The sequence below is a fragment of the Natator depressus genome, chromosome 9, assembly GCF_965152275.1.
Source record: "Natator depressus isolate rNatDep1 chromosome 9, rNatDep2.hap1, whole genome shotgun sequence".
NCBI classification, from domain to species: domain Eukaryota; kingdom Metazoa; phylum Chordata; order Testudines; family Cheloniidae; genus Natator; species Natator depressus.
In genome coordinates this window covers 89,892,477-89,919,776 of record NC_134242.1, presented here as the reverse complement: position 1 = coordinate 89,919,776, position 27,300 = coordinate 89,892,477, and the positions used below count along the sequence as shown (strand labels likewise).

General features: G+C 47.7%; 1 protein-coding gene across 1 annotated transcript in view; it reads left to right on the top strand.

The window, feature by feature from the left end:
* PASD1 (PAS domain containing repressor 1) overlaps positions 1 to 22,355 on the top strand; it is a 159,325-nt gene extending 136,970 nt beyond the window's left edge. Inside the window, exons 11-21 of the mRNA XM_074962601.1 lie at positions 581 to 728; positions 2,935 to 3,016; positions 6,043 to 6,166; positions 8,750 to 8,859; positions 9,484 to 9,570; positions 10,752 to 10,910; positions 15,243 to 15,455; positions 16,175 to 16,374; positions 17,441 to 17,533; positions 19,297 to 19,507; positions 21,097 to 22,355. Coding sequence (XP_074818702.1) covers positions 581 to 728; positions 2,935 to 3,016; positions 6,043 to 6,166; positions 8,750 to 8,859; positions 9,484 to 9,570; positions 10,752 to 10,910; positions 15,243 to 15,455; positions 16,175 to 16,374; positions 17,441 to 17,533; positions 19,297 to 19,507; positions 21,097 to 21,267 — 1,598 coding nt within the window. The 3' untranslated portion in view covers positions 21,268 to 22,355. The remainder of the gene's footprint in view (positions 1 to 580; positions 729 to 2,934; positions 3,017 to 6,042; positions 6,167 to 8,749; positions 8,860 to 9,483; positions 9,571 to 10,751; positions 10,911 to 15,242; positions 15,456 to 16,174; positions 16,375 to 17,440; positions 17,534 to 19,296; positions 19,508 to 21,096) is intronic.
* The last annotated feature ends 4,945 nt before the right edge of the window (positions 22,356 to 27,300 follow it).

The window sequence follows — 27,300 nt, the reverse complement described above, 5'->3', positions numbered from 1 at the left end:
TTAGTTTGGGAAGCCCTTTTAAAAGCTTGGTCATTAATATTACATTGTAGTAAACAACCCTTGTTAAATGGTATTTTAAAAGGGAGATGTAAGTGGTTAACTTTAGACACAACTGGCTCTTAAAGAAAGACTTGGTCCCGTTCATATACAGTCTAATCTGTGGACATTTCAATTAGCAGTTAAACAGACTTCCACTTTCAGATCAGGGTTCTTCTCTTATAAGCTTCCTGACTTTAAGCCAGCAATGTCTGAAATGCATGCAGCTAGACTGATAAAGTGCCAATGTACTGTTCAGTAGATGTTATTTATATGTACTGTTTGCTGGCAAAAAAGCAGAATCTCTGCCTGTGCCAGCTATGACCATTTATAAAAACGAACCCCAAATCTTGGAGCACTTTCTTTTTAAATTAATAACCTCAAATCAGCTTAAAACTCAGCACCTGGTTGAAAATGTAAGCAATGTTGAGGAAGAATTGATAGCAATGTTCACGTTGTTAGACGGGACAGAGCTATTCTTCTAATCTCAGTCACAATCAGAATGTAACTATTATTAACCAAATTGTTTCTTTTCGTTCAACAGTGATGCAATTTGGAAAAGGAAAGTCCTGTTACTACAGATTCTTGACCAAAGGCCAGCAATGGATATGGTTGCAAACGCACTATTACATCACGTACCATCAATGGAACTCCAAACCTGAGTTCATTGTTTGTACACACCTTGTAGTGAGGTAGGAATATGTGCTGAACACTTTCTGTTCATCAGTGTGCTCATCTATTCCATTTTTCCATTCTTTTATGTGTTAGCCAAATATTTGTGGTGTGATTTGACTCCCTGTGATGATACATAGTTACATAAAATTATTATCGGTGAGAACTTGGAAATTGTTTTTAATGTTTTCATTCCTCACTTTTTGGCAACCAAGCCAAAAAGCCTGGAAGGAACATTTGGCTGAGTATATTACGTTCCACTTCTGTCCTTAGCCATGACACAGATCCATCAAAAACTTAAAGCTGTTCATAACCAGAATGCTTTATGGATGTCAATGCATCCATACACTTCTTACAAACCTTTTTGATCACAACTTTAGATAGTTGTTACTTGGAGATAGCCCTTTATGAGCTGTAAAAATTAGCATATGACACCCCCTAGTGGTGGTTCTGTTGTACTCATGGCATTAAATGTGCTATAAATCTTGTACAGTCTTGTTCTAGTTTTGGAGGTTTGTGATACACAATTATTGGGTTGGAATCTGCTTCCATCTGTGTCAGTAGTAAATTTCCATTGCTGGTTCAAACAAGACTGAGTGTATACTTAGAATGGATTTAGAGAAGGGTTTTAAAAAGAAATGACATACCAGTTTGGTCAGCTAATTTTAGTAAAAATGTGAATTTATCCTTGTCTTCCCTATTTGAGACTATCAAATATTTGGAGAAAAGCCCATTAGTAACCAGTCGTTCTGTTTAGATATTTTGAAATACAACCTTAAGAGCATCGTATCCTAATAAGTAGGCATATGTGGGTAGAATTTTATATGCTGGTATAAACCACACCCTGAGAGCTGTTTTAATTTGAATTCATTCATGACAGTAATTACATATCTTGAGGCTTGTTGATTCTGCCTTGTTTTGGGAAATTTTTAGACCTTTCTGTCACCTAAGGTTCCGGCCTTATGGAGTGTGAGTGAACATATATTTCTGTCTCTGTCTCTGGTACATGCACATCCTAAATAAAGTCCTAGACACACATCAAATAGTTCAGGTTGAACATACATTTTACTTAGTAAAATAGAAAAATTAATAGAACCTTGGATTTGAAAGATGAAATAAAGGAAATTGGTGGCTAAGGGGCCAGATTCTGAAGTGGTGTAAATGGGCAACTCCCAATTGACTTCTTAATGGATCTGTGCTCATTCACCCCATCTTAGAATCTTACCCCAGCCTTAGTTCTAACACTGTACCCTTGCCCACATGCCATTAACATACTGGAGAGTCTCTGAAATATCTCCTGGATTTTAAGAACTCTCATAGTTAAATCTCAGGTCTTATAAATCATTAATGTTTTATTATTTAAGAGACAGTTAGTAAGAGCTGCAAGAGAGCTTACTCTGAGGCACATTCTCCAGGGGACTCAATGGGCTTTAAATTTGGCTCATCACTTACCATCATTCCACATGCACAGCTTCCATTGAAGTCGGTAGGTAGATTTGTATTCCAATCTGTGGTGATGGCTGCATGCTTTGAAAATGTGCCACCCCATGACTGAGAGGAAGGTTCCCGTGCAAGTGTGATACTGTTCAGTTACAAAAACAGGGGTCACAGCCATGCAGGCCTTCCTCAGGCAAAGCTCCCCGGGGAGTAGCTTGAGTCCCATTGAGCGACTGTACCACTGTTATTAAGACACACAAGAAATTGGCTACAGGCTGGAAGCGGTGTGTACCTCCTACTACCACTCACCTGCATCGGGACTGTTTCTCTGACAGGCTGTGGAGAATGGGGAGTTCCTCTGTGAAGGGAATTGTGGTAAGGATGAAGAGGCTCTTTTTCCCTGCTGTTCACGAAGGAACACAGTCACAGAGCTTTGCTTTGAGTATTGTTTTGCTGTCAGACATTTAGGGCCAGAATTTATAAATGAGCGTCTCAGTCGGTGCCCCAGATTACATGTGCAGCTTCTTGCATCTGCTCTGCAGTTTTGCATGTGCAAATGGTACATGTGCACCTGTAAATCAGCAATTAGAGTGTAGAATACTGTACCTTTTGCCCACGAACAACTGTGTGTACAAAGCTGGAGGTACAAAATAAGAGGTCCTCAGAGAACTGTATGTCAGCTTAGCTGTCATTAAGGAAGCAGTCGTCGTTTTTATTTCACAGCCTAATTTTTACTTCCAGTAGGCAATAAGAATTGTGTTCTAAATCTCTCTTTTTCCCCCAATGTAGTTATGCAGAGGTTCGAGCCGAAAGAAGGAGAGATCTTGGCCTTGAGGAGTCATCAATCGAACTGGCATCTTCTTCTTTGAAGGTAGTGCATGCTGAAGGGAGCGAATAAAAGGAACTCATTCATGTTAGAAATACATACGGTCTACACCTTCCCTGTTTCCCTTTACTCACCTCCAAACCGTCTAGTTCTTTATCTTTCAAACCCACCAGGAGGATTTCCACACTGCTTTGCACTAAAATAGCTCATTTATAACAATGCAAACTCAATAATTGCATCGTTATTAAACTGCTAGGTCAGATCTCCTGCTCTCTCTGAGACCTTTACTCAAATTATATCTTAAGCCACCTCAGTTCAGCAGAAGAAAAGACGCTATTTTATAGAGAGCAGAATGAAGTTTATTAGATAGTAAATGATATACTAACTCTCAGTACCACCGACATACAAGGCACTGACTACAGATCAGTACCACAGTGTTTGCCGCTTTTATGCTGACTCACCATGGGTAATCAGACAAAGATGGGAAGTGAAGGGAAAAGCGTGATTTATTGATTTTTGTTTTCAGGTCTCAGCCATGTTTGCAAGGTTGGGCAGAGCTGTGATCATAGCGATAATTTCCATTGTTTGGATCAATCGGGCATCGTCACTCATGCTCAGTTAACAGGGTCATTTCAGTTTTGTTTAAATATATCCACCGAATAGCTTCAAAACAAGACATTGGAAAGTCAAAGTCATTTCAAGTGGCTCGTTTGGTAATCGTTTGGGGTTATCAATCCGCTAGCTTTCTAGCTCTTCAGACATTACTTTAGAGAAGCCAGTTCAAGGGAGGTGCAGGGGGGCTGATTATATAATAATAAATCTTTAATACACTGTGATCCTTACATGGCAGACTGCTTGGGCACGGTGGAGCTGATTGCTGAGTATGTGTGTGTACGTGAGTTAGACTGGTTACAGACCATGGTGTATTTTGGAAAGTTTGCTGTCTTAAAGAGCCTCTGTTGCATTCAAGCAAAGACTCATTCTAGCAAACAGCTCTCACTGACCTGCTGGGGCACTGCTTTCCTGCCTTTTCTTTCCCATCCCTGTTGATTGCCAAGACATTACTACCCAGACCTTGAACTGGACCTGGCTGGCCTCGGGTGGCAGGAGGGATGAAAAAAGGACAAGCAGCTCTGTCTCTCCCATTGGAGGGAGAGGTGGAGGAGGAGGGGTGCAAGGTTAGCATGATTAGCTCCCTGGATGGGTGTGGAAGGCTGGCAAACAGTGTGGGGAACGTGACTGGCTTGGCCGTCCTGTTGCATGAGAGGAGGGCTGTTTTGCCCTCAGTGTACGTAAACAGTGTGCTGGGTGGCTTGTTCGTGTAAGACCTCAGGCTCCTGTCATGATTGTGTAGGGGGCAGGGATTAGGCCAGACCCCTCTCCTAATATTTTGCCAGACCCACTGCCCTTACTTGCTAAAGTAGCTCCATTGGAATCAGTGTGACTACTCACATGGTAAGGAGAGCAGGGATCTCAGCTTAAGCAGACACTCGCCACCTGGCATTGGTTATACAAGCTAATCAAGCTGCGGCCGATATCCCCCAAAATTGGTCTGTATCTCCTCCCATCGCCCTCCCACCACATCTGCAACAAATGAAATGTTTCCCATTTCCAGCCAGCCTGTTCCTCCTGCCACGTTCACTCGCTCATTCCCCAGTCACTGCCCAGCGTGTCTGAGCCAATGAGCTGGGACATCCCTGGAGAAATTGGGCAGAAGGAAGCTAATTATAAAAGCGTGCTTCTATTTATACACCAATCAAGTGGCAATCAGCAGCGACGGGAAAGGGGCGCGAGAGGACAGCTGTAATGCAGGAGGGGAGTGTGTAAAGAGGTTTGGGGGTGACGTGGTGTCCTTCCCATCCAGCCGCCTCCTTCCCCCTCCCCGTGCTGATTCTCACAGGCATTGGCTTAGTGTATGGGGTCCAGCTGGAAGTTGAGGTGCCATAGACAGGCACCGAGTATTATTATTAGTCGCTATCTATATTACAGTGATGTCTGGAGGCCCCGTTGTGCCAGGCACTGTAGATACACCTGGGAAGAGACAGTCCCTGCCTCTAAGCATGTACAGTTTCAATAAACCAGAGGGAGTGCTGTCTCCGGTTGACGTGGTGGGCGATACCGAGGTTACCCAGACAGTGTGTGATGGAGGGGGGAGTTGAACCTGGATCTCCTGAGTTCCCAGCCAGCATCTTAGCCATGAAGCGACGCTGCACCTGCCCTCACACACACAGTATTAGACAGATCTCCAGCCAGGGGGCTGGTGAGGAATTTCCCTCTGTGATGCGATGGCTTTGCCACACTGGAGGCTGGGCTGAGGGTGGGGGAGTGTCGCCTTCCTGTGGTGCATCTCGCAAGGCTCAGAAGGGTGTACGTTGAAGCTAGGCTCCAGGAAGAAGACGTGGTGCCATAACTGTGGAGTCCATTGCTATCACCTCCAGGAGCTTGGGATGGGTCCGTGTGATAGCAGCCAGCCTCATCCCAAAGCCTGAGACAGGTCCGGGGTCCCGGGAAGGCAGAGGCAGGAAACCGTGAGTGCCCATGCAGGTGTTATGCCAGGCGCAGGCAGCAGGTTCACCCAACGACGAGCCCAGCTCTCACTCGGGAAGATGGCTAGGTGAGCGTCTGAGGGTCACCTCTCCAATGAGCTTCCAGGGCTAGTGCTTAGGGCCTCCAAGGCAGGATTGTAGCACAGGTGGGCGTACCTGCGTGACCACCGCTAGAAATAACAATATCGGTGCAGCAACACGGGCTTCAGCACTGGCTGTACCCGCACGCCCGGGACCCTGGGCGTGCACTCTCCTTGCTGGTCCATGCTGAAGACCGGGCTGCTACATCCGCACCTCAGGTGCAGTGCAGACATACCCTAAGGAGCTATCTAAGGGTCTCTTTTGGGGCAAGCTGCTGGTTGTTTCCAATCACCCAAATTAATATTGTAGCTGCAGCTGTGGCCCTTTAAGAACCAAAGACCGTTCTTGTCGGAGAAAGAGCCACAATCAAGATTCAAGGGGGTTCAAGCTGATGTTGCTTTTGTGCTGCTAAGGTTGTTGCTGTCTGTGTTTTATTCACTGCAGAGTCACAATAGTTACATAGACATCAGGCAATGTGCAAACAACCAAGAAACCAGCAGGGAAAGAGTGTCTGTATCCTCTCCTAGCTCCCGGCGATCTTCGCACACGGCACTCTCCGACTCAGCATGTACGTATCCTAGTCAGCATCGACAGATCCCAGCAAAGGCAAGGTGCTGTACTAATGTATTGGCAAAAGCTTGGAGCCGCTTTAAAAAATCCCTACACCTCAAATCTCGGTTGGAAGTTTTAAACTATATTGAGAGGTTTCAGAATAGCAGCCGTGTTAGTCTGTATCCGCAAAAAGAAAAGGAGGCCTTGTGGCACCTTAGAGACTAACCAATTTATTTGAGCATAAGCTTTCGTGAGCTACAGCTCACTTCATTGGATGCATGCAGTGGAAAATACAGTGGGGAGATTTTATATACTCACAGAACATGAAACAATGGGTGTTATCATACACACTGTAACCAGAGTGATCAGGAAAGGTGAGCTATTACCAGCAGGAGAGGGAGGGGGGAACCTTTTGTAGTGATAATCAAGGTGGGTCATTTCCAGCAGTTGACAAGAATAGTAGGAGGGGAAATAAACCAGGGGAAATAGTTTTACTTTGTGTAATGACCCATCCACTCCCAGTCTTTATTCAAGCCGAAGTTAATTGTATCCAGTTTGCAAATTAATTCCAATTCAGCAGTCTCTCGTTGGAGTCTGTTTCTGAAGGTTTGTTCTTGTAATATTGCCACTTTTAGGTCTGTAATCGAGTGACCAGAGAGACTGAAGTGTTCTCCGACGGGTTTTTGAATGTTATAATTCTTGACGTCTCATTTGAGAGTCCTAAAAAACTGTGTGAGGGGACAGTCTGCCGGGTGGCTAGTTTATATCTGTCACACCCGTCTGAACCCAGAGTAGCCCCCTTTGGCATCTTTGGGGTTCCCCGAGCACCAGGATGGGACCACGGTTGGCCTCTGAATGCACCAGCCTTTCCCAGCAGCTGAACCACGGCAAAGCTGCCGGGGTTAGTGAAGGTCGCTGCCACGGCTGTGTCTTTGCTGACAAAGAAACGGTGTGTTTTTACCATAGGACAGCTACCGAGGATTAGTCGCCCTGCTGTGAAAGCAGAATGCAGACAAGGCACCTGCAGTTTTACCATAGGCGGGGCCAAGCCTGGGCGGGAGTTTAGCACGGGCCTTGCCTCGCTCCTCACAGCGGTATAGCGCCTCGCCTCCACTGGGATTTTACAGCGGGGTCGCTAACCCACGTTGGTTATCTCGCTGTAAAACTGCCTTTTTTAAGCTGTGAAGACAAAGCCCAAGAGGCCAGTGCTTGTGAGGGGTTAATCGAGGGAGGAGGCAGAGAGTTTTGGCCTTCTTGGTGGTCCTCCTGTGTCCTGCGAAGACGCCTAGATACTGTAGCGGCAGGCGCATTGGAAATATACGTTGTCTGTGCAGCCAGGCAGGTGGGGTTTGGGCTGTGACTGGGAACGGGACGAGAGCCAGTGAGTGCAGAGATGGGGAAGGTTGTGCGAGGAGAAGGCTCTGATCCCAAACGTGGCTGGGTCAGAGAAGGAGATGACTATTTAATGAGTAGAGGGGGTGGGAGGGACCAGCCCAGGATGTGTCTACACTAGACATTTGCCCCTAAACTTCCCCACTGGTACAGTTCCACTGGGCACTGTAGCAACTGTGGGCGCTCGAGGGTAGTAGACCAGTGCTGGCATTTTAATAGCTGTGTCATTTACTCCCTGCTCAGGGCAGGAGTAGGTCACACTGGTTAAAGCCCCGACAGCTGTCAGCCCTTAGCACCCCCGATGCTACTGCTGCTCCAGGGGTGACAATGTGGGGAAGTTTAGGGGGGAAATGTGTAGCTTTTTAGCCTTCCTACTGAGAATCAGACTAGATAGTCATAGCTGGAGCAACAAGATACTGGAGTTTAATGTGACCTTTCCTTGAATGCCCTTAAAAAATGCATCTGTTTTATCCATTTCAGTAGAAACTGCCCGTCTGTCTGCTCAGCTCATCATTACTGTCTTAGTTTGAGGGCTGAGTACTGCAGAGGCCGCATGTGCAAATCTAACCTGGTCAGACATTTAATGTCTGAATGGAGGCGAATCAGTGCCCAGGAAGATCTGGGAGACTGGCCTCCTGACATGAAGAGCGACGTGGCTGGGATCTCACCTTGTCACATTTGGGCTAAGGATGAGGACTCACAGGGATGTTACATGCATATAATGCACTGGGGTATTGAAAACAAGCCCAGGGGCCCTGTTCATGCGGTGGAATATTCAGAGTGGGTTTCAGTGCAGAGGTGGTCTGGCTTCGTGCTTTCGTGGGGAAGCTTGTGTATCTCTGTAGGGCTCATGTGGTGTGGCTCATCTGGAGAAACACCCTAGAGAGAATGTTGAAATTATTACCAGAAATGGGCCACCCTGCCCAGAAGTAGAAGGGAAGATGATGGGTAAGCAGGTCTGGGCAGCAGTTCAGCTTGGCGTGACTCATGGGCTGTGCATGGTCATTAATTGCTACCCTCTTGCTTTCTTTGCCACGTTTAGGCAATTGTTAGAGCAGATATTTTTGTGAGGTCCAGCAGTGTCTTGGGGCGCTAGGTAGCAGCTGGAGCTGCCACGCCTCCACTCCTCTGGGTTCCATTAGAACAGGAGAGCACGTCTGATGGCCTCATGCCGTTACTTTGTCTAAAAGGAACTTCTCTTTTGCAGCCACCTCATCCATGCGGCACACGGAGGCCAGCACTCCCACCAGGCAATCAGTGCCAATGGGTCAGCAGGAGAAGGCATCGCTGAGGCTGGCCTCAAGTGGGAGCGCACAGGTAGATAACCCTGCGAGCGATGGCCTTTCTAGGGTGCACTTAGCACTGAAAGGGAGACAGTGATTTCGGTGGTGGTGGGTTTCGTGTGTGGGTTTTTGGGGAGGGGACACTGCAGACTTACACCCTGATCTCGTGGTGCCTGGAGTTGATTTTTGCTTGCCCAGATCCAGGCGAAGCCCAGTTTTCTTAGGGTTTGTATGGGTGAAGAGGGTTTCACCCGGAAGAGGCCAGATTCATCCGTCCAGCTGTGCTGACTCCAGAGGAGTTACCTGAGGGCTCGCTCTGTCCCCAGGTGACTGGTCGGCACCTGTTTCAATTGGTAAAACTGTCAGTCGGTCGCTTATTGCAGCCCCACGTGGAGCCGTCTCTCAGATGGTAAAAGTGTGGTACACGAAGGAAGTGAAAGATCTCTGAAATGCGAGGAATTCAGCCAGGGAGAATGGGCGTGTCCACAGGCCACGTGAGAACGTCTTCCCTTGTGTCTGGCCAGCGCTGATGCTTTGACAGCGGGAGCCCCTCGGGGTAACACATTTGCTCCTGCAGTAGATCTGGCACTCAGTAACTCTCTTGGCCCTCATGTCAGGTGCGCTGTGGTCTAAACCAAACCGTTGTTCTCTTCCCCAGGCAACAGTAACTCCTCAGGCACCCGCTGAACATCTCACTCTGCACCAGGTGGGCCAGCCAGCAATTCCCTCACAGCAACCTGTGACGGTATGTGGTTTGGTTTTGTTAAGATCATGTTAGCTCTTGCATGACCAGCAGATGGTAACATTATTGTAGCAGAAGGGGAGGTCTGAAATCATTGCCCAAGAGACTCAGCTGGCTTGAGTTAGCCATGCTTTACCTCATTGCTGGCTGCACCAGTTTTGAGAGCGGGGGACCTTTGTTCTGGTTCCAGCAACAGCATTCTCCCAGGTTATTTTTTCTGTGTCTGTGCCATCGAGCGGCCCATCAGAGAAGCACATGCAGGCAGGCCCCTCCGATGACGGTTCCTGAGTGCTCTGTGATATGAATGATACTAGCGTTAGCAAGCTACTTGGCTCAGAATCAAGAATTTGACGTGCTCCTAGTTCCACCATTTGCATCCCTTCTTCTTCTCTGGCTCACTCAGGACTAGATCCTGGGATTCCCCTGAGTAAGGGGCATTGTGTACTTGCACTGCCCCAGGAGCAGCCCAGGGACCAAATTGTGACTCAGAGAGTCACAACCTGGGCCCTGTTTCCACCTTCGCTCTAGAGGGAGGAACGGCTCATCAGCTCCTGACCCTGCACACAGGCTGCTGATGTGGGTAGCTGCACAGGGCTGTCGGGGGGCACCTTAAAGCCCCTTACTCCTTGCACGTGTATAAGGTGGCTCATGACTGAGGTCTTATTTAGGGCTCAGTATTTCCATTGACTTTTCTGGGAGCTGCATCGGGCCTGTAGCCCATTCAGAATAATTTTTAGAGTAAGGTGCCTTCCATAGTATAAGGCTCATAGCAAGCTCCTGCCATTTAGCCATTCTGTTTCGCAAGGAAGAAATGGAGCAAAGTAATAATAACCAATAAACCTAGGGATGCAAAGTTTGATAGGAAGAGTAGACAGCTTCCTAATTCACCTGACCTTTTCAATACAAGTAAAGAAAGATAACCAAAATCTGATTCACCACTGGGTTACTCCACATCTATGCTCGGTGGAGTAACACCAGTGGGAGATTTAGTAACGCAGTGGTGCATTGGCTTACCAGTGTCCAACGTGTAATTTTTCAGTATAGTCATCTTTTCCATAGGAGCAGCTTCCCATATTTTGAGGAGCAGTCTGTCCTGCATGAGAGCATTCACTTTTCTACCGTCAGCAGCAATATTAGTCCATCCAGCTAGGTGCTAAGTGTGAAGTGTTTTCTGTTCTCCGCAGCCAGTGTACCACTTCCCAGCCCAGTTAGGGATGATGCATCAACTAAAAGAACAGCTGGAGGAGAGGACTCGCATACTGCAAGCTGACATCAAGACACAGCAAGAAGAACTCCATGTTATCAAAGAGCAGCTCCAACTAGTGCAAGATTCCAATCTGCAGGTATATGAATCTGTTCCAGTGTCCCCCGCCCCCAGTGGTGAGCTGGAGCCGGTTCGCACCGGTTCGCTGGAGCCGGTTGGTAAATTTAGAAGCGCTTTTAGAACCGGTTGTCCCTCGGGACAGCCAGTTCTAAAAGGGCTTCTAAATTTAACAACTGGCCAAAAGTGGCGCCTTAGGCACCACCTCCGTGGGTGCTCCGGGGCTGGAGCAGCCACGGGGAAAATTTGGTGGATGCAGAGCACGCACCGGCAGCTCCTCGCCCGGCCCCATGTCAGCTCACCTCCACTCCGCTCCGCCTCTGCCTCCTCCCCTGAATGCACCGCCCCGCTCTGCTTCTCCGCTCCCCCCGCCCCGCACCCCCCCCCCCCGGTTTCCTGCGAATCAGCTGTTCGTGCAGGAAGCTGGGGCAGGCTGAGAAGCAGGCTGTGGCTTCGCACTCAGGCCCTGGGAGACGGAGGTGAGCTGGGGCGGGGGGGTGCGAGGAGGGCCGCCCGTGCCGCAGCAGGTAACCCGGGGTGGGGGCACGCAGGGGAACCACGGGGGCAGAGAAGCAGAGCGGGGCGGTGCATTCAGGGGAGGAGGCAGAGCAGAGGTGAGGTGAGCTGGGGCCGGACGAGGGGCGGGGAGCTGCCGGTGGGGGCTCTGCACCCACCAAATTTTCCCCGTGGGTGCTCCAGCCCCAGAGCCCCCAGGGAATCAGCGCCTAAGGCACCACTTTTCATGTGATCAGTGGGGGGAGCGGCCGCTCCCCGTGCTCCCCCCCTAGCTACGCTACTCTGCCCCTAGGAGCCAGAGGGACCTGCCGGATGCTTCCTGGGAGCTGCCCCAGGTAAGCACTGCTGGGACTCCCCACCTCGCCCTCCGGCAGGTCCCTCTGGCTCTTAGGGGCGGGGCACGGTGGGCACCCACTACGGTGACCCACAAGACTCTCCTGCCCGGTTCTGGGGGCAGTCAGGGGACAGGGGAGGGGGGTGGATGGGGCAGGGGTCCTGGGGTGGGGGTGTCAAGGAACATGGGGAGTTGGATGGGGCAGGAGTACCGGGGGGTGGGGGCAGTCCACAACCCCCTCGTGGGGTGAGGAGGGAACCAGTTGTTAAGATTTTGGCAGCTCATCACTGCCTGCCCCCATGTCTGATTCCCTGGGCCCAAAGTATCATTTGATTTTATCTTACTGTCAGGACATTCTAGACTGGTAGGAAAAGAGCCCAGTGGGGTGTTTTATTTCCTGCCACAAGGAAAAAAATGAGAAATGAATCCTGTCAGCAATGTATTCCTAAACTCTTGAACTGCTGAACCGTGATCATTCCTGAAAGAAAGGACGGTTTCGTGTTTGTAGCAGCAGGGCTGGAGGTTCTTGCTTCCCTGTTGTTTAAATATCAAATTGGTAATTGTGCCAGATCAAAAAATTCCCAACGTTTATGTCTAACAAAAAGTCACCTACTCAAGAAGAGCTTGGAGTTTTAATGATGGGGTAAGACTGCAGAAACTCAATAGCAGATTTCCACCTAAAACTGACAGGGTTAATAGGGTTGGGGTGGCCATGGATTCCACCTAACTATTTGGGCACAAGCGAACATTTGATTTTCTGCTATTCACAGTTCACTATCTTATTGTATTTTATGATTCTGTTGCAGCTGCTTTATGTGTGTTGACTGACACAGCGTATGAGTTGGAGACACTGGGGCCCATCTAACACAGTACAATCGAGGCCTGAGCATTCTCTCCCTGGGTGTGATTGTTATATACCCTAATGTGAAATATACAGGGCCAGGTTGCCAGGAATTGGGGTATAGGATTGCAGAGGGGAAAGAGTAGAGAGAAAGAAGGAAGGGAGAAGATTAAAGCAACAACCCACACAGCCCAACATGCGCAGTGGGAACAAAGGAGACTGTGAGAACGTTGTTGTTTCATGCTACCGTCAACTGTTGTATGTCACTTAAGTACCACAGATAGATAGTGCATTTGTGGCTAAAGATTGCGCACCATCTAGTGGCTATTCCAATAATTATGGTAGTTGGCACCAGTAGGTTCTAGCCATTATAAAGACCTCAGGCAGGTTTCCTCCAAAAGAAATCCATTCATGTGCTCTTAAAGGTCAGCAAGTGACTAACTTTATTCCAGTTAGAAGCTTTCACAGAGGAAACTCCATCACTGAGCGCCTCAAGTCAGGGATGGGGAATTTACAACCTTACTCCCAGAGCTACTTTTCCTTAATTCGTTATTTAATCAGAATTTCTGTCTCTCAAAGTGTCTGGAATGAAATTACCTTGTAGCTCCCCCTAGTGGCTCATTACAGTATGAAGCGCTACAGTGGACGGTGATGCCATTATGGAAAATAACATATGCTTTGCTGTTTGAGAAAATACAGTATTTGTGTTCCATATTGGCCACAGTATAAAATACACACAAGTTGCAATAAAAGTATCATTTGCACAGACTCATCCTGCAGTAACTCAAACAAAGCAATTCACAGCGTTGCACCATCCCCCGTATCCTTAGCTGCCAGACAATTCCATAAAACAAGAGACCAATTTTTAGCTTTGACACGAGGATTTCTGGGTGAAATGAAAGAATTCTGTATCATACTATTCACCGGCCCTGAATGGTCACAGACTCTTGGCAGTGTTTATTTGGGAAGCCAGGTAACAGGGTTTTATCGTGTTATGAGGTTGTCAAAGGTTGGTTTTCTGTTCTCTCTTAATGTTGTGTTTGAACAAGATAGGGTTAGAAAGCAGGCCCAAATTCCTCCTAAGGAATTAGAGGACATATATTGTTAATAGTATTACACAGGATATGTCCTGCTAGTGAAAGCTAGTGCATCATAATTGATGCCAATTTCTGGAAAAAAACCTTCCTCTAATTAAGGAGAGGTGGCTATTCGAATCAAATACGACAGTAAGGAAGGCAATAATCACTCTTCATTTGTTAGATTACGCCATGAAAGAAATAAGTAGATGTGACACTAAAATTAATGACAGCGCAACATGGGAAAGCAAATGCTCTTCAGATATCCCGAGCTTGGTGACACTGGAATAACTGAGTATGCTTTAATTCTGGAAATGGAATGTTCTCCAGAAATGATCTACACAGGAATTTTTTGGGTATCTACGGACTGTCCTGTCATCCTTTTTTTTTTCTTTTTCTTTTTTTCTTTCTTTTTTTTTTTTAACGAGCTAAATGCAAATCACCCCTGGTGTAAAGTTGTTTTGTGACATCAAAGCACACATGCAGCATAGATCATTTTGTATTGAATCCGCGCCTTGGATTTGTCACTGATTATAACAAACTATGGTGCAGCTAAAACAACAGTGACTGCATCCATTTCCTCCTTTTACCCAAAAGTCGACAATACAAATATACTGAAAAATAATCCTTTTGTACAAACTGAGAGCTGAACTTTACTGACAATAATCTGATCAGATTTACTGTGCGTCGCTAACATCACTTTAATTTGCACACACTTTAATTTAAATGTTCACTGTCCTCTAGTCAAAGTAGCAAAGAGGTTGGAAGAGAGAAAAGTACAATTGATCATTCTAAGTGGAAATCATTCACCAATGATTCAGTCAAATATGGAGGGTGGGCTGGTAAAAATTCAAACCACAGTGCCAAAAATATCGGATTGGGGAATAGCTGGGAAAGGGTTGACACAAATTAGATCTACTCCTTAACAAGTACGTTAGGGAGGAAAAATAAAAACCAGCTCTGTATATTAACCACTTCACTGCTGCAGAATGTACCAGATTCCACCAGCAAACATGGCCTTGTCCACAGTAATATTGGTTTCGTATACTGAAAATAGCCACGTGCACAGAAGCCCATGTAGGGCTTTTTACTGGTACACGTGGGAATGTTGAGTGAGTAAAGAATGCAGGCTCAGCAACTAGAGATGGTGGTTTAGATAAGTGTCCGTGTTCCTTTAGTCCTTCTTCTCTGTTGAGGCTGATCCCCTGTGGTGAGTTTTGTGATATAGGCACCCCCAGACCAACATCTGGACTGCAGGTTCCAATTGTTTCGCAAAAGCCATCAGACTCCAGTGACTTTCAGTTTTGACTTGACTAAGCTTCATTAGAACTAGTGAACTAGAGGTGAATCTGTCTGTATCTCAATACCAGGTTGCTAAGCCATGGCAAAGGACCTTCTTTTATTGGATATAGGGAATCCAGCACAGTTTATGTTAACATATCCATTTAATAGATCCTTGGGAACGCTGTCTTTTGCACTAGCAATATTGTACGTTGCATTAGAGCTTACTGTAGCACAGTCAGGTAGATGCATTAAAAAATTAAACGCATAAACTGCTGTACCAGCTCAGGTATCTCTTTTTTGCAGATGTTGATGCAACAACCTATGCCCATAGTCTTTAACAACGTACAGCAACAGAGCCCAAGAAGGCCATCTCAACCACAGCAGCCTGGGGCGACCAGGCAGACCACAGCCAAGAAGTCTCAGCAGCAAGGCCTTATGGGATCCAAACACTACAGTGCCCCACACGTACCGTCACCACATCAGTTCCTCAGGGAACCTTGTGTCACTTCCTCACAGGTTGCTAACTTCTTGGTTTTCTTCAAGAGCAATTGAATGTTCTTTATAAATGGCTCTTGTAATTATTGTATGTCAGCTCGTTTAGAGACAGATCTGTCCCTAGGGCAACTCCACGTGGAGTTGCACCAAGGATGACGCTGATGCCTGGGCCGTGTGGCTCCCTCCACTTTAGCCCCCGCTAATGAGCACCATTCTCCTCTTGCTTCCTGAGTCTAGGTTTCATGCTGTAGTGAGCGTGACGTGCTTCACTTAATCAGCTTTAAGATGTTACTTCGTTTCATGTGATAAATGTAGATGACGTCACTCTGCTGTAGTATCTAGAGATTTAATGGCCTAACGGTATTAGATCTAAGGGGGCCAAAATCATTCCTGGTAGAATTCTGTTGAAGTTAGTGGAGATCTTTTTGGTCCTGTCATTCCAGTTCTGCTCTTAGTTAGACCAGAGTCTATCTGGAGTAGCTCAGTGTAATCAGTGGGAGTTACACTGCTATAACTCAGGGAAGAAGGCATATTCTTAGAGGAAGTACAAGAATCCGTTAGTGTGGGCTCCAGATTTTTCAGTCACCTTCTCCCGACAGATCTGCTGTCTGTCTCCTGTTGTATTCAGGGAGCAGAAAGTGCCATTGTCACACAGCCTGCCGTCTGACTGCACGGTTAGAGGTAGATGGTCTCTACCATGGAATTGATTCGTCTAATAGGGGACAATTTTTTTGTCTCAGGTACAGCAGCAACAGCACTTAATGAGAGGCAGCCAGGCCCAGCCCACACGCCTGCCAGCGCAGACAAGCATTTCGATGCCCCTCTACAACAGCCCCATGGTGTTTTCCCAAACTCATCCCATCACTGTGTCTGCTCAGATGCCAACGGAAATGAGTGAAAGGCAACAACCGTCCGACTACAGCCAAGATAGGAGTCTCAGGTAGGAATGCAGTCAGTGCTGGCTCCTGATGAGGTCTGAGTGGGAGGAAAATATCATTGTGCACAAGACTGGGTAGCAGTGAAGTCTTGGCTTTCATTCTACGTGTCAGGATCTCTGCTTTACTAAAGCTTTACTAATGCCTTCATACATATGCCTCCCATATAACTTAACAACTTTTTAGGCACGGGATGTATTATATACCCTGCTTCAGTCAGAGGGAGCTGAGCTTTTGGTTTCAGGGGAATAAAGAGGCAAAACTAGCACTTCCCATAGTTTTCTCTTCGTTGCCCAGGAACTCCAGAATATCCATTCTCCTGCCAGGATGGATGCCCTGGAAATAGTCCTTTTCAGTGCAGTCCTGCTAACCATCCACATGCAGAACTCCCGTGAAGTCTCAGCAGACATTGGTTATATAAAGGGCGCTCAGGATCAGTCCATTTCAAAAGTGCTTGCAGGATCGGGCCCTTTTAAAATAGGTTGCCTGGAGGCCTTTCTGTCTAAAAGAGGTTTTTAGATCATTGAACATGTTAAGGTCAAATTCCCATGTAATCCAGGATGGAATTTGGCTCGACTATTGTTATTAATTTTTGTGTGCTATGCACTTTACAGACACAGCCCCATCACCACCCAACCCAGCTCCCTAAAATAGCACGCAAACACTTTAAATGTTAGTATGCGTTGTGGGGCACCTGGAACTCTTCTGTGGGCAGATGCCAGCTAAATGTGCGTTCGTCTCCAAAGCAAAAGAAAGAATGGGATCGTTAATTTGCACGAGGTAGGCCATGAAAATGTTAGCAAGATCAACTGAACATTTGTGATCTGAAAGGCTTAGCCATTTCAGCTCAGATCTGTGGTCTCTTTAAAGCAGATGATAAAATTGTGATCTTATATTATATGCACACAAGTATTCAGGTCCATAACCTTGGACGGAATGAGTTAGTGAAGATTTGAGAGCTTTCACACAGCTTTTACGGGGATAGGGTACTAGAGATTGACTGTGAAGAATCTGAACATAGGAAAAAACAAATACCTTTTCTGACTGTGCCATGTTTTCATTCTTCTGTAGAATGTTGTTAGATCAGCCTGTCCAAGCCTTGATGCCCAGTGCTAATGGCAGTAATCAGTCATCACAAAACACTGCTGGCAGACAGCAAGCAAAGTAAGTCTTCCCTGTAACTATTGTACACTATCTTAGCAGTGAACTTTCTCTTCAGAGGCTTTGTCCATGTGTAAGATCTTATTGGGGTTCTTTTCGGGGTCATGAAAATGATCAAAAATGTTGGTTACCAAAAAAGAAAAAAAAAATCGGGGGTAAAGAGATAAGTAACTAGTTGGTTGGGGGGAAAAAATGAAGTTGGATTGTTTTTTTTAATGAAAAACATCCCTTCAAACAAATTTTTCCAAGTAAATTTCAGTTCTCATCCAGATTTTTCAGGCTTTTATTGAAAACTAAAATCTGACGTTTTGTGGGGGTTGGCAATCATTTTCTGCGTTCAGTTTCAGAAAACTGGCAATAGTCAGGTTCTGGTTTTTCGCCATCCTCCCCAAATTCAAAGTTTTTGATAGAAATGAAAAAAATCTTTGTTCAGAAATGTTCACGGGAAATAAAATACATTCCCTGTCCGGCTCTACAACTGACTGTACCGCTGCCCATTGGCGTAGGTAAACTCTTTGCTGTGGTCTTGTGCTCGAACCAGTCCATCTTAACACAGCTGCACACCTTTCAGGGTGGGGCTGGCGCAGAAGTTTAGTAGTAATCACCTTATTTCTATCATTGTTTCAGTAGCGCCCAGAGATGCCACCCCTGTTGTGCTAGGCACTGCACTAACATACACCAAAGTATTGGTCCCTGCCCCAGACAGCTTTAAATCTAAGTACACCGATGGATATGGTGGTTTCATTGATCAAAGAGCTGCATCTATTTAGCTTAACAAAGAAAAGGTTAAGGGGTGACTTGATTACAGTCTGTATGTATCTACATGGGGGAAAATGTTTAATAACAGGCTCTTCATTCTAGCAGACACAGGTATAACACAATCCAATGGCTACAAGTTGAATGCTAGACAAATTCAGACTGGAAATAAGTGTAAATTTTTAATGGTGAGAGTCATTAACCATTGGAACAATTTACCAAGGATCATGGTGGATTCTCCATCACTGACAATTTTAATATCAAGATTGGATGTTTTCTTAATAGATCTGCTCTGGAAATTATTTTGGGGCAGTTCCCTGGCCTGTGCTATACAGGAGGTCAGACTAGATGATCACAATGGTCCCTTCTGGCCTTGGAATCTATGAATCGATGAATCTCTTATTTAAACAGGCCAAGTCACAAGACTCGTGGTTTCGGTGGGATGGGGGGCAACCATACAGCAAAGCCTTCAGCTTCTCCAAATCAGATACTCTTGTTCTCACATGTGGAGTTCCAGTATGGAATTCCACTTCATTATACTGATATATAAAGGACATGGGAGACATGGGCGGTCGGTGACCCAGCCACTGGGGGAGGCTAGCCCCCACCTCTTGTGCCTGAGGGCCCTCAGCACCTGGTGGTGCAGTCCCAGTGCCGGCTGGGCAGCACGGGCCCAGTGCCAGCAGCCCTGAGTTCTTGTGGCAGGCTGGCCAGCCCTAGCCCCAGCCAGCCTGGGGCATGGCAGAGAACTGCAGGAGGGGATCTGGGGGCAGACCGTGAGCGGGGCCATGCCAGGCTGTTTGGGGAGGCACAGCCGATGCTACCCACCACCCATGATGGGAGATTTTTGCAGCTAGTCTGGTACGTTTTCCAGGCTGTTTTTCCAGACTGTATTTGGTTTAGCGAACTGCATTTTGCTTTGTTTCAATCAGCATAGATCTCCGGCGTTTATTTTCATGCTGATTCATTGTTTACCTTCTATTAGTGTTTTATTTTCCTCCTATTTACAGATTTGTTCCAGAACAACAGATGCTGCCTCCCCCATTACAGATGCAGCCAATTACATGTAGCACAGTCAGGGCTCCTGCCCCTTCTCCTGTATTTACTCCTTCAGTCATGATTCAACAGGCCAACTTCAATGCCCACCAGACGCAACTTCCAGTTCATCTCCACCAATGGCCACCCCAACAGCAGGTTCAGCAGCAGCATCTCTACCTGCAGGTAGCATACTTGGGCGGGGTTTGTAAATGTCGATCAGACAGTTTAGAGGGAAACGCTCTTACATGACTTGAATCTGTCTGTCTTATCTTACACGACCCCCATCTCCACTGTACCTGTACGTACCTACAGCCTGCCCTGTATCACCGGAATTTTCAGAAATGGTCAGCACAGTTGAGACTGAAGAATTTAACTCTCATTTAGGCACCAAAATAAGTGGCCAGATTTTCACATGCAGCTCAGCACCCAGTGCCCGGAGCTTTTTGAAAAATCTGGCCGGGAATGTTAAAACATTGGGAGTTGCTGGGTCCAAAGCACTTTTGAAAATCTGGCTCCATCTGGCCTGTAGTATCTGAGCAGACTGTGTTGTTGGTTTTTTTAAACCAGCCACGTGCTGCTCTTTATTCAAAGAATTAATTGGGCCACCGAGCAAACCTGTCAAGAAGACAGATTTGATTTTCAAGAACAAGGATTGTGCCCAGTTGATAAAACAGTTAGTGGAAGGAATCACTGAGGCTAATTAATTGAAAATAGTTTTCATTCTCTCAAAAACTGAGTGGGTTTACAAAAGCCATAAGTTTAATGGTTAGTCAGTCAGAGGAGGTATGTAGCAAAGTAATAGGAAGAGATCAGCTACAGGTGGAACTAGTTATGCTGCAGGGCTGGCTGAAAAAGAAGTGATTACATAATAATCCCCTCAAGATGTGGAATAAGACAAATTCAGCACAGGCACAGATACAGTGTTTTACAAGGGGTAACTCCTGAATTCATCCTCAGAGCACTTGTGTAAGGGTAGGTGCCTTCATCCGCATTTTGTAAAGACAGCAAAACGGAGAGAGTGAGAAGTCAAGTGATATGTCCAAAGTCACAGCAAGTCAACAGCTGCCTCACACTCAGTCCTTTTGGTTGCCTTGCCGATCACAGACCACATTTATTTTCCACGCCCCATTTGTGTATCACGCTACAGGGCTGGGTATTTGCTTACAAAGATGAGAATTTCTGTCCATTTTGAGATCAAACTTCAGCACCACCGGGAACTTACCGAGGTCTGGCTATGCTGCAGAGGCTTACTGAGGCCAGGTAGCATGGCTGGTCAAGCCCTACGCCCCATGGAACTGAGCCACCGTGTACAGGGGGATGGGAGCAGGCTCCTGGAGCTGTTGCTATGTGGATTTCCCAGCCATTGCTCCTCGCAAGAGTCTTCTAGACTTCAGTAGTAGCCATTGACAATTGCACTCACCCAGACTGGAGCCTTCCCGTATGTTTTCCTGTGGGTTTGGCAATAGTATCTCTAGCCCCACAGGTTGGGTACTTGCTTGTCGGTGATTTAAGGCATGCAAATAACTTTGGCATCCAAATGGCCCAGAAACTCGCGGTTATGTTGAAAATTGAGGCCCTCGGGATAAAGGAACAGGGCCTGTATTTCACTCCCAGGCTCTGCACTGTATGTTCCTTTGATAGCCTCTTCCAGAATCAGCCCCACCCTTTCCAGAGCACTGCATTGAACAGCCAGAAGTAGCTAGATCAGGGCACAAGGAGCATCTGCATTTGTTGGGAAACCAGTCTGATTGTATCACATTTTCTTTCTACAGATGCAAGCCCCTGAGTCGGTCCAGGGGAGTCAAAATCAGCGTATTTTCCAGCCATCTCATATCCCGCAGCAGAATACCATGGGCTACTTCCTCCATCCACAGCAACAAAGCCACCATCCGCAGGGTCAGTCCTGCAACTTACAGGACCTGCCTGAAATGCAGCTGCCGTGAAAGCCAGGTCATGACGAGAAGGTGACGAGTCGCAGCTGCTGTGCTGAGCAGGCGTCGGGGAAGGACGGCGAAATTCAAGGAGAGAAGGCCCTCCTCATGTGCCAGAGGGGTGAGGGTTAGCCCAGAGGGAAACATGGCAGCGTGAAGGAAGGTCCCAGCAGGAGAGCACGATCGCCATATGGGTACCTTGTTGATTACCATTTTTATGTATTCAGTCCTTGATGCTGCACAGCGACAGTATCAAAGCAAAGTCTGGATTCATTAAGCAACAGGACTGTTTGACTAAACACAGTTGAACTGTGAGCAGCAAGAACTCCGGTTCATGTACATCCTGTCAAGAGCGGCTATTAAGTGCTAAAAATACCTGGAGGCTGAAATCAGGATAGTCGGAATTGGTTGTGGAGCTCTTGCCTGCCAAAGCTAGTCTGCAAAGGCAGTGACAGACTTGCTGATCAAAAATGGTTGACTTAAGCAGGAAAATGATCGCTGCAGAATACAGTCATATGTGGCTGTTATTGGTCACTAAGCCATACGGCCTTACACAGCACAGCATTGCAATTCCTTTGGACTGCAATCTGGATTTCGAGCTGCAGGCATGCTATTAATCAGGTCAGTGCAAAGATCGCTTTGCAACTGAGAAAATATTTTCAATTCAGGACATCAATGCTCCTTTTAAATTTTGCTGAAATTCACTGTGAATTTAAGACCAGTGTTTGGAGCACGGAAACCTGTAAGAATCAGCAGGGTCCCATTTAATTAGCATCTACATCATTTGCTTTGTTGTAGTAGGTTCATTGTGGATTTTGGTTTCCTTTTTCCCTATCCCTCAATCCCAGAATTTGTTTTTTCCAGATGATTGAATAATGCTGCTAATTCCTGTACCACCACTCTTGCCTAAATTTCTTACGGTTGTTTTACCAACTCACGTCGCCATCAGTAAGCTACGGGTGCAGATGAATTTCTGTGGTTTTAGTCCCTGGAGCCAAGTATTTTTCAGGGTGTACAGGCAAGGAGTCCTTACATTCTCCAGTGGACCTTGCGGTACATGTTTCTTTACACCTGAAACTCAGACAAAGGCAAACTTTTGTGGTTTTGCTAGTTCATGTTTCAATTTGGCAAAGCTGAAATTTATACCAAGTGATATTCCAAGCCCATAGGGTTAGCAATAAATTGTATTTTTGTAAATTGTCACTTTTTAACTATGTGTTTATATTTATGAACTGACAAACTGTCTATTCCTCAGTGGGTGTATAGTAAAGTGTCCCTACTGTTTGTGTCTTTCCAAAGGAAAATGAATATTTAATCTTTAGATTTTTTTTTTTTTTTTTTTTTTTTTTTTGGAAACTGAGTGTTAGATTTGGGTAATGCTTGATCCCAAACTCTGAAGACAATTTAATACCAGCTTTCTGAGACAATGCTTGGATACTTCCTTAAAGGAAAAAAGTGATGGCAAAGTCATAACATTGTGGCTGGCACTCGAAATAGAGTTTAGGGAAAAGTTATTGTCTAACCTCGATCTAACCTAATCAATCTGCTCTTTCTAGGCCCTTTTGGGACCCCCTCCGTCACCATGATCGCGGGGTGCCTGCCTCTAGTAGTTGAGATGAAACAGATGAGGCTGAAAGCGTGGTGAGGTCAAGCTGGATCAGTGGAGCTGTGCTCAGCACTGCTTGGAAAAGGTGACTGTAAGTCACCATTGGTCTGCTAAACCTCTCACCCCTGTAAAGCCGGGCTCATGCGGGAATGCTTTATTTTAAGCCAGCTCCCAAAGGCACCGTGGACTCACTGGGCGTAGGGCCACACATATCCCCCTCCCCTTCCCCAAGTCGCAGCCCTGTGCCACAGCGGGATTTCCCGAGGCACAGGGCATCCTCAGTGAGGCAGCTCTGCTGGTTTTCAGCCACTTTGCCCCAGTGGCTGCTGCGGTCCAGCCAAGAATCTGCGTTGTGATGTTTCTTTGGACACTTTAAAGGTGCATGTTCGTTTCCAAGCCCGCCTGGGCGTGTTTGGTGCCCAGCCACACTCGGCTATTGGGCACCAGCTTGCAAAACTGTGACCATGGCCTCTGAGCAGAGAAGGGGCTGAGCATGCTTTAAGCGGGGTACCTGGCTTTGCCTAGCAGGGGTGTGGAGCAACTGGCGGGCTCAGGCTCACCACGGCTGCAGTCTGAGTGCCCTGCTGCTGGAGGCAATACTCAGAGTACATTTGTTTTCACCTTGCGTGGGGCATTGAGAACCATGTTAATTAGATGTAAACGTTTTAGCATGAAAACTCAAGTCACCAAAGAGGAGAGCAGCACAGACCATTCCATCAGGCCATTCCCTGGCTCTGCACAGCCAAGCCGCTGGCATCAGAAGAGACGTGTGTTATCTATTTTCATAGCCTAGTTGTAGCACAACAATGGCAGGGTGGCGTAAATAGAAAAGACGGGCACTTAACAATGAGAGGTCGAGGAGGCAGAGGCTACCCTTCCCCCCCCTCCCTCCCCCGCACTGTACGACCTGGGGCAAATGCATGGGCTGGACTTGTCAAATGTGCTGGCTGGTTCTGAGTGTAGCTCAAGGCAGCCAGGGGTGAAGGCAGGGGTTGCAAGTTGGGTACCAAAGATTAGCTGGCAAGACCAACATCACTGAGTTCCTGTTTAGAGTGTGTTTACCCCTTCAGCTGCCAGAGATATGTGACTGAGATTTTCCCCAACAATTCCTTGTGACTGAAGCGTGTTGTAATGTCAGGGACCTTGGCTGGAACAATGATGTGCAATAGTAACCGACTTCCCAGTGACGTCCTCAAACTTCTACTAAGTAAAGCGTTGTTTGTTGCTGTCTTTTACCTACAAGTACAAGGGGCAAAAATTGTGCCCACGGGTGATCCAAGCCATGGTGGTAGGCCAAAAAGTGGCCCCACAAGAGGACGTGCCTCCTCGGGAGCCATTGGCTGACCCACAGAGGCAGGCCATGTAGGTGAGTTGAGACACTCGCACTCAGCAGAAGGGTCCAAAGCAGGGGTGGGCAAACTATGGCCCGTGGGATTGCCCCTCACCCCCAGTGGTGCTGCAGGCCCCACGCCGCTCTCAGAAGCGGCCAGCACCACATCCATGCATTGCCCTTGCCTCCAGGTACCTTCTCCCACAGCTCCCATTGGCCGGGAACGGGGAACTGTAGCCAATGGGAGCTTTGGGAGGAGGTACCTGGAGGCGTGGCAAGGGCAGCTTGTGGAGCCCTGTGCCGCCCCGCCCAGGGGCCGCAGTGCCGGCCGCTTCCTGGAGCAGCGTGGGGCCAGGGCTCCCCCCAACTCCCTGCCCTGAGCCCCCTGCTGCACCTCAACCCCCTCATACAGCCCGCACCCCTCCTCTGCCCTAATCCCTTGCCCTGAGCCCGTTCCTGCAAACACACACATCCCCCACCACTGCCACAGCCCTGCATACAATTTCCCCACCCAGATGTGGCCCTCAGCCCAAAACGTTTGCCCACCCCTGGTCTGTAACTAAAAAGCACATTGAAGTTCGGGTGTGTTTTGCTTGAGTCCTGCTTCGGGCCCATAAGAGCCTGGTAAGTGAATTCCTGCCTTGTGTCCATTCCAGTAGTGTCATACTACAGCAAATGTGGCTGAAAGCGACTTGCTCTTAGCGTGCGTGCTTTGGGGCACATGAGCCCTTCCTGCTGGCTGAGTGTGTTCGCAACCTCATGCGCAGGGCTCCGTGTCCGTCACAGATTCCCTGACCCTCGGGACTTCTGCAGGAGCCTGTGTGGCTGACTCCAGGGCCTGCTGCTCCAATGGTGCCCCCCCCCCCCCCAAAAAAAAAAAAAAAAACAGCCACACCAGTCGCTGCAGCGGTCCCCAGCGGGCTGGAGCAGCTGTGGGCCACTGGTCACAAGCACCTCCTCAGCAGCAGTGCCAGTGCAAGGCCCTCCCCCCCCAGATTTAATTACAAAGATAAGGCATGGCCAGGTCACAGGCCGTGAATTTTTGTTTATTGCTCATGACCTGGCCATGACTTTTACTAAACATACCCAGGACTAAATCGTAGCCTTGGGATGTGTCTTTGGCTAGGAATGGGATTCCACAGTAGACATTTGTGCTTTCAAATCCTGATTGATTAAAAAGGGCTGGGGGAGGGAGGAGCCACTGGCATGCAGGGCCCGGCTCCACTGAGGCTGGAGGTGTCCTACCCAGCTTGAGGTGAGGTGCACAGTGGCAGACTAGCCGCTGGACCAACGGGACGTGTGCCGAGGGGCCCCAACCAATTAGGAGGGTCCCTTGAAAAATGGGCACCTCCACACACACAGACCACTACCCGCTCCACCACCCTGGCTCGCCTGCCTGTTGGGGGAAGCCCCCACGTCCCGATAGCAAGTGTGAAAAATCGGGGTGGGGTGGAGGGGGTAATAGGTGCCTATAGCAGACAAAGCCTCAAATATCAGGACTGTCCCTATAAAATTGGGTCATCTGGTCACCCTATGCCCAGACAGGTATGCCAGGGATGGACTACAGGCAGAAGGGGTGGAGAGGCCCAGAGCCCCACAAACCCCCCACCGCAGCCGCTCGGTACCTGCCACTAGTTTTGTTAAAATGCTAAGGTAGCCTTGGCTGACTTCTGGCCACTTTGGTACAGTACTGCACTGGTGGACCTGTGCTCTTGGCATGTGTTTCACTGGGGCCAAGACATGGACAAAAAAAGTGTTACAGGAAACTGGCCAGTTAGTTATTATAGAGATTAATCACGTTCAAAAAAGAACTAGGTAAGTTCATGGAAGATAGGTCCATCAATGGCTATTAGCCAGGATGGGCAAGGATGGTGTCCCTAGTCTCTGTTTGCCCGAAGCTGGGAATGGGTACCAGGGGATGGCTCACTTGATGATTACCTGTTCTGTTCCTTCCCTCTGGGGCACCTGGCACTGGCCACTGTCGGAAGACCGGATACTGGGCTAGATGGACCAATATGGCCATTTTTATGTTCTTAACGCTTGTGGGCTTTCACACGCTCTCCCTTGCTAAAATTAAGGTGGTGGCAATACAGGTGAACCCCTGTGACTATAGCCTTGTAGCTGAAACCATCACTGTAAATGCCCTACCACTCACGGCTCTTTTGGGGGTTTTTTAGCCCGTGTCAGACAGGCTTTTGACCAAAGCATGTTGGTGGTGGACAGGGGTGGGTGCTAGCGTGTGGTGCAGCCGGTGTGAAAGCAATGTGTGCCTAAGGGACTGGGCTGGCTTGGTTCCAGTAGCCGCCACACACTCGTGTGCTGCTCCATCAGTGACTGCCTGAGCAACCCTTTCCACAGCTGTTTGTCCTTTGATTAGGTTGGCCCCCAAAGCTGTTCCTTTAACTGGAAAATAAAGTGAGCCAGCAGGGAAGAAAGATGGGAGACGGGCTTGTACAATGTAAAAAAAATAAAAACAAGGCCCAAAAATTCATCCTCACTCTGTGCAGCTGGGCTGCGGTCTCTGCTTTGGCGCTGTAAACCACTCTCACTTCCGCTGCAGGCAGTGGGGGGTTCTCTGCTTTACTCTGCACGAGACCGGCAGCTGGCTCCAGGCTCTCCCCTCAGGCACGTTGTAGCACCGAGAAAGCCCGTGTTTTATAGAGATATCTGAGGCCGAGTCAATGCAGTTGCCTTTGCTTATGGAACACAGCTCTGGCCAGTTGTCCCGCTGAGACTTACCTGGCTGTTAGGTGCAATACGGCCATCCTCGGCCAGCTCGTTGCGGCTGTGAATGGCTGGGAGCTGTGACAACATGGCCCTGAGGGTAGCCGCTTTATGTGGCTGGGGAGATTGGGGTGGAGAAAGGAGAGAGGCTAAACGGTGGCCCTAGAATGCAGGGTTTGGGACCCTTTTTTGGATTGGCCTTTCAAAAAACATGCACTTTATTAAGAAAAAAACCCCACCCTTCCTTTCCACTGTCTGTTACCCCTGTTAGTGCAATTTGGCCAAAAGAGTCACTGACATATGTTGACAAGCCCTGGCTTACACTGGCCAAGTCACTCTGACTCCTGTGAAGAAGCAGCTTTCATGAATGCACATTCTTTCTCGC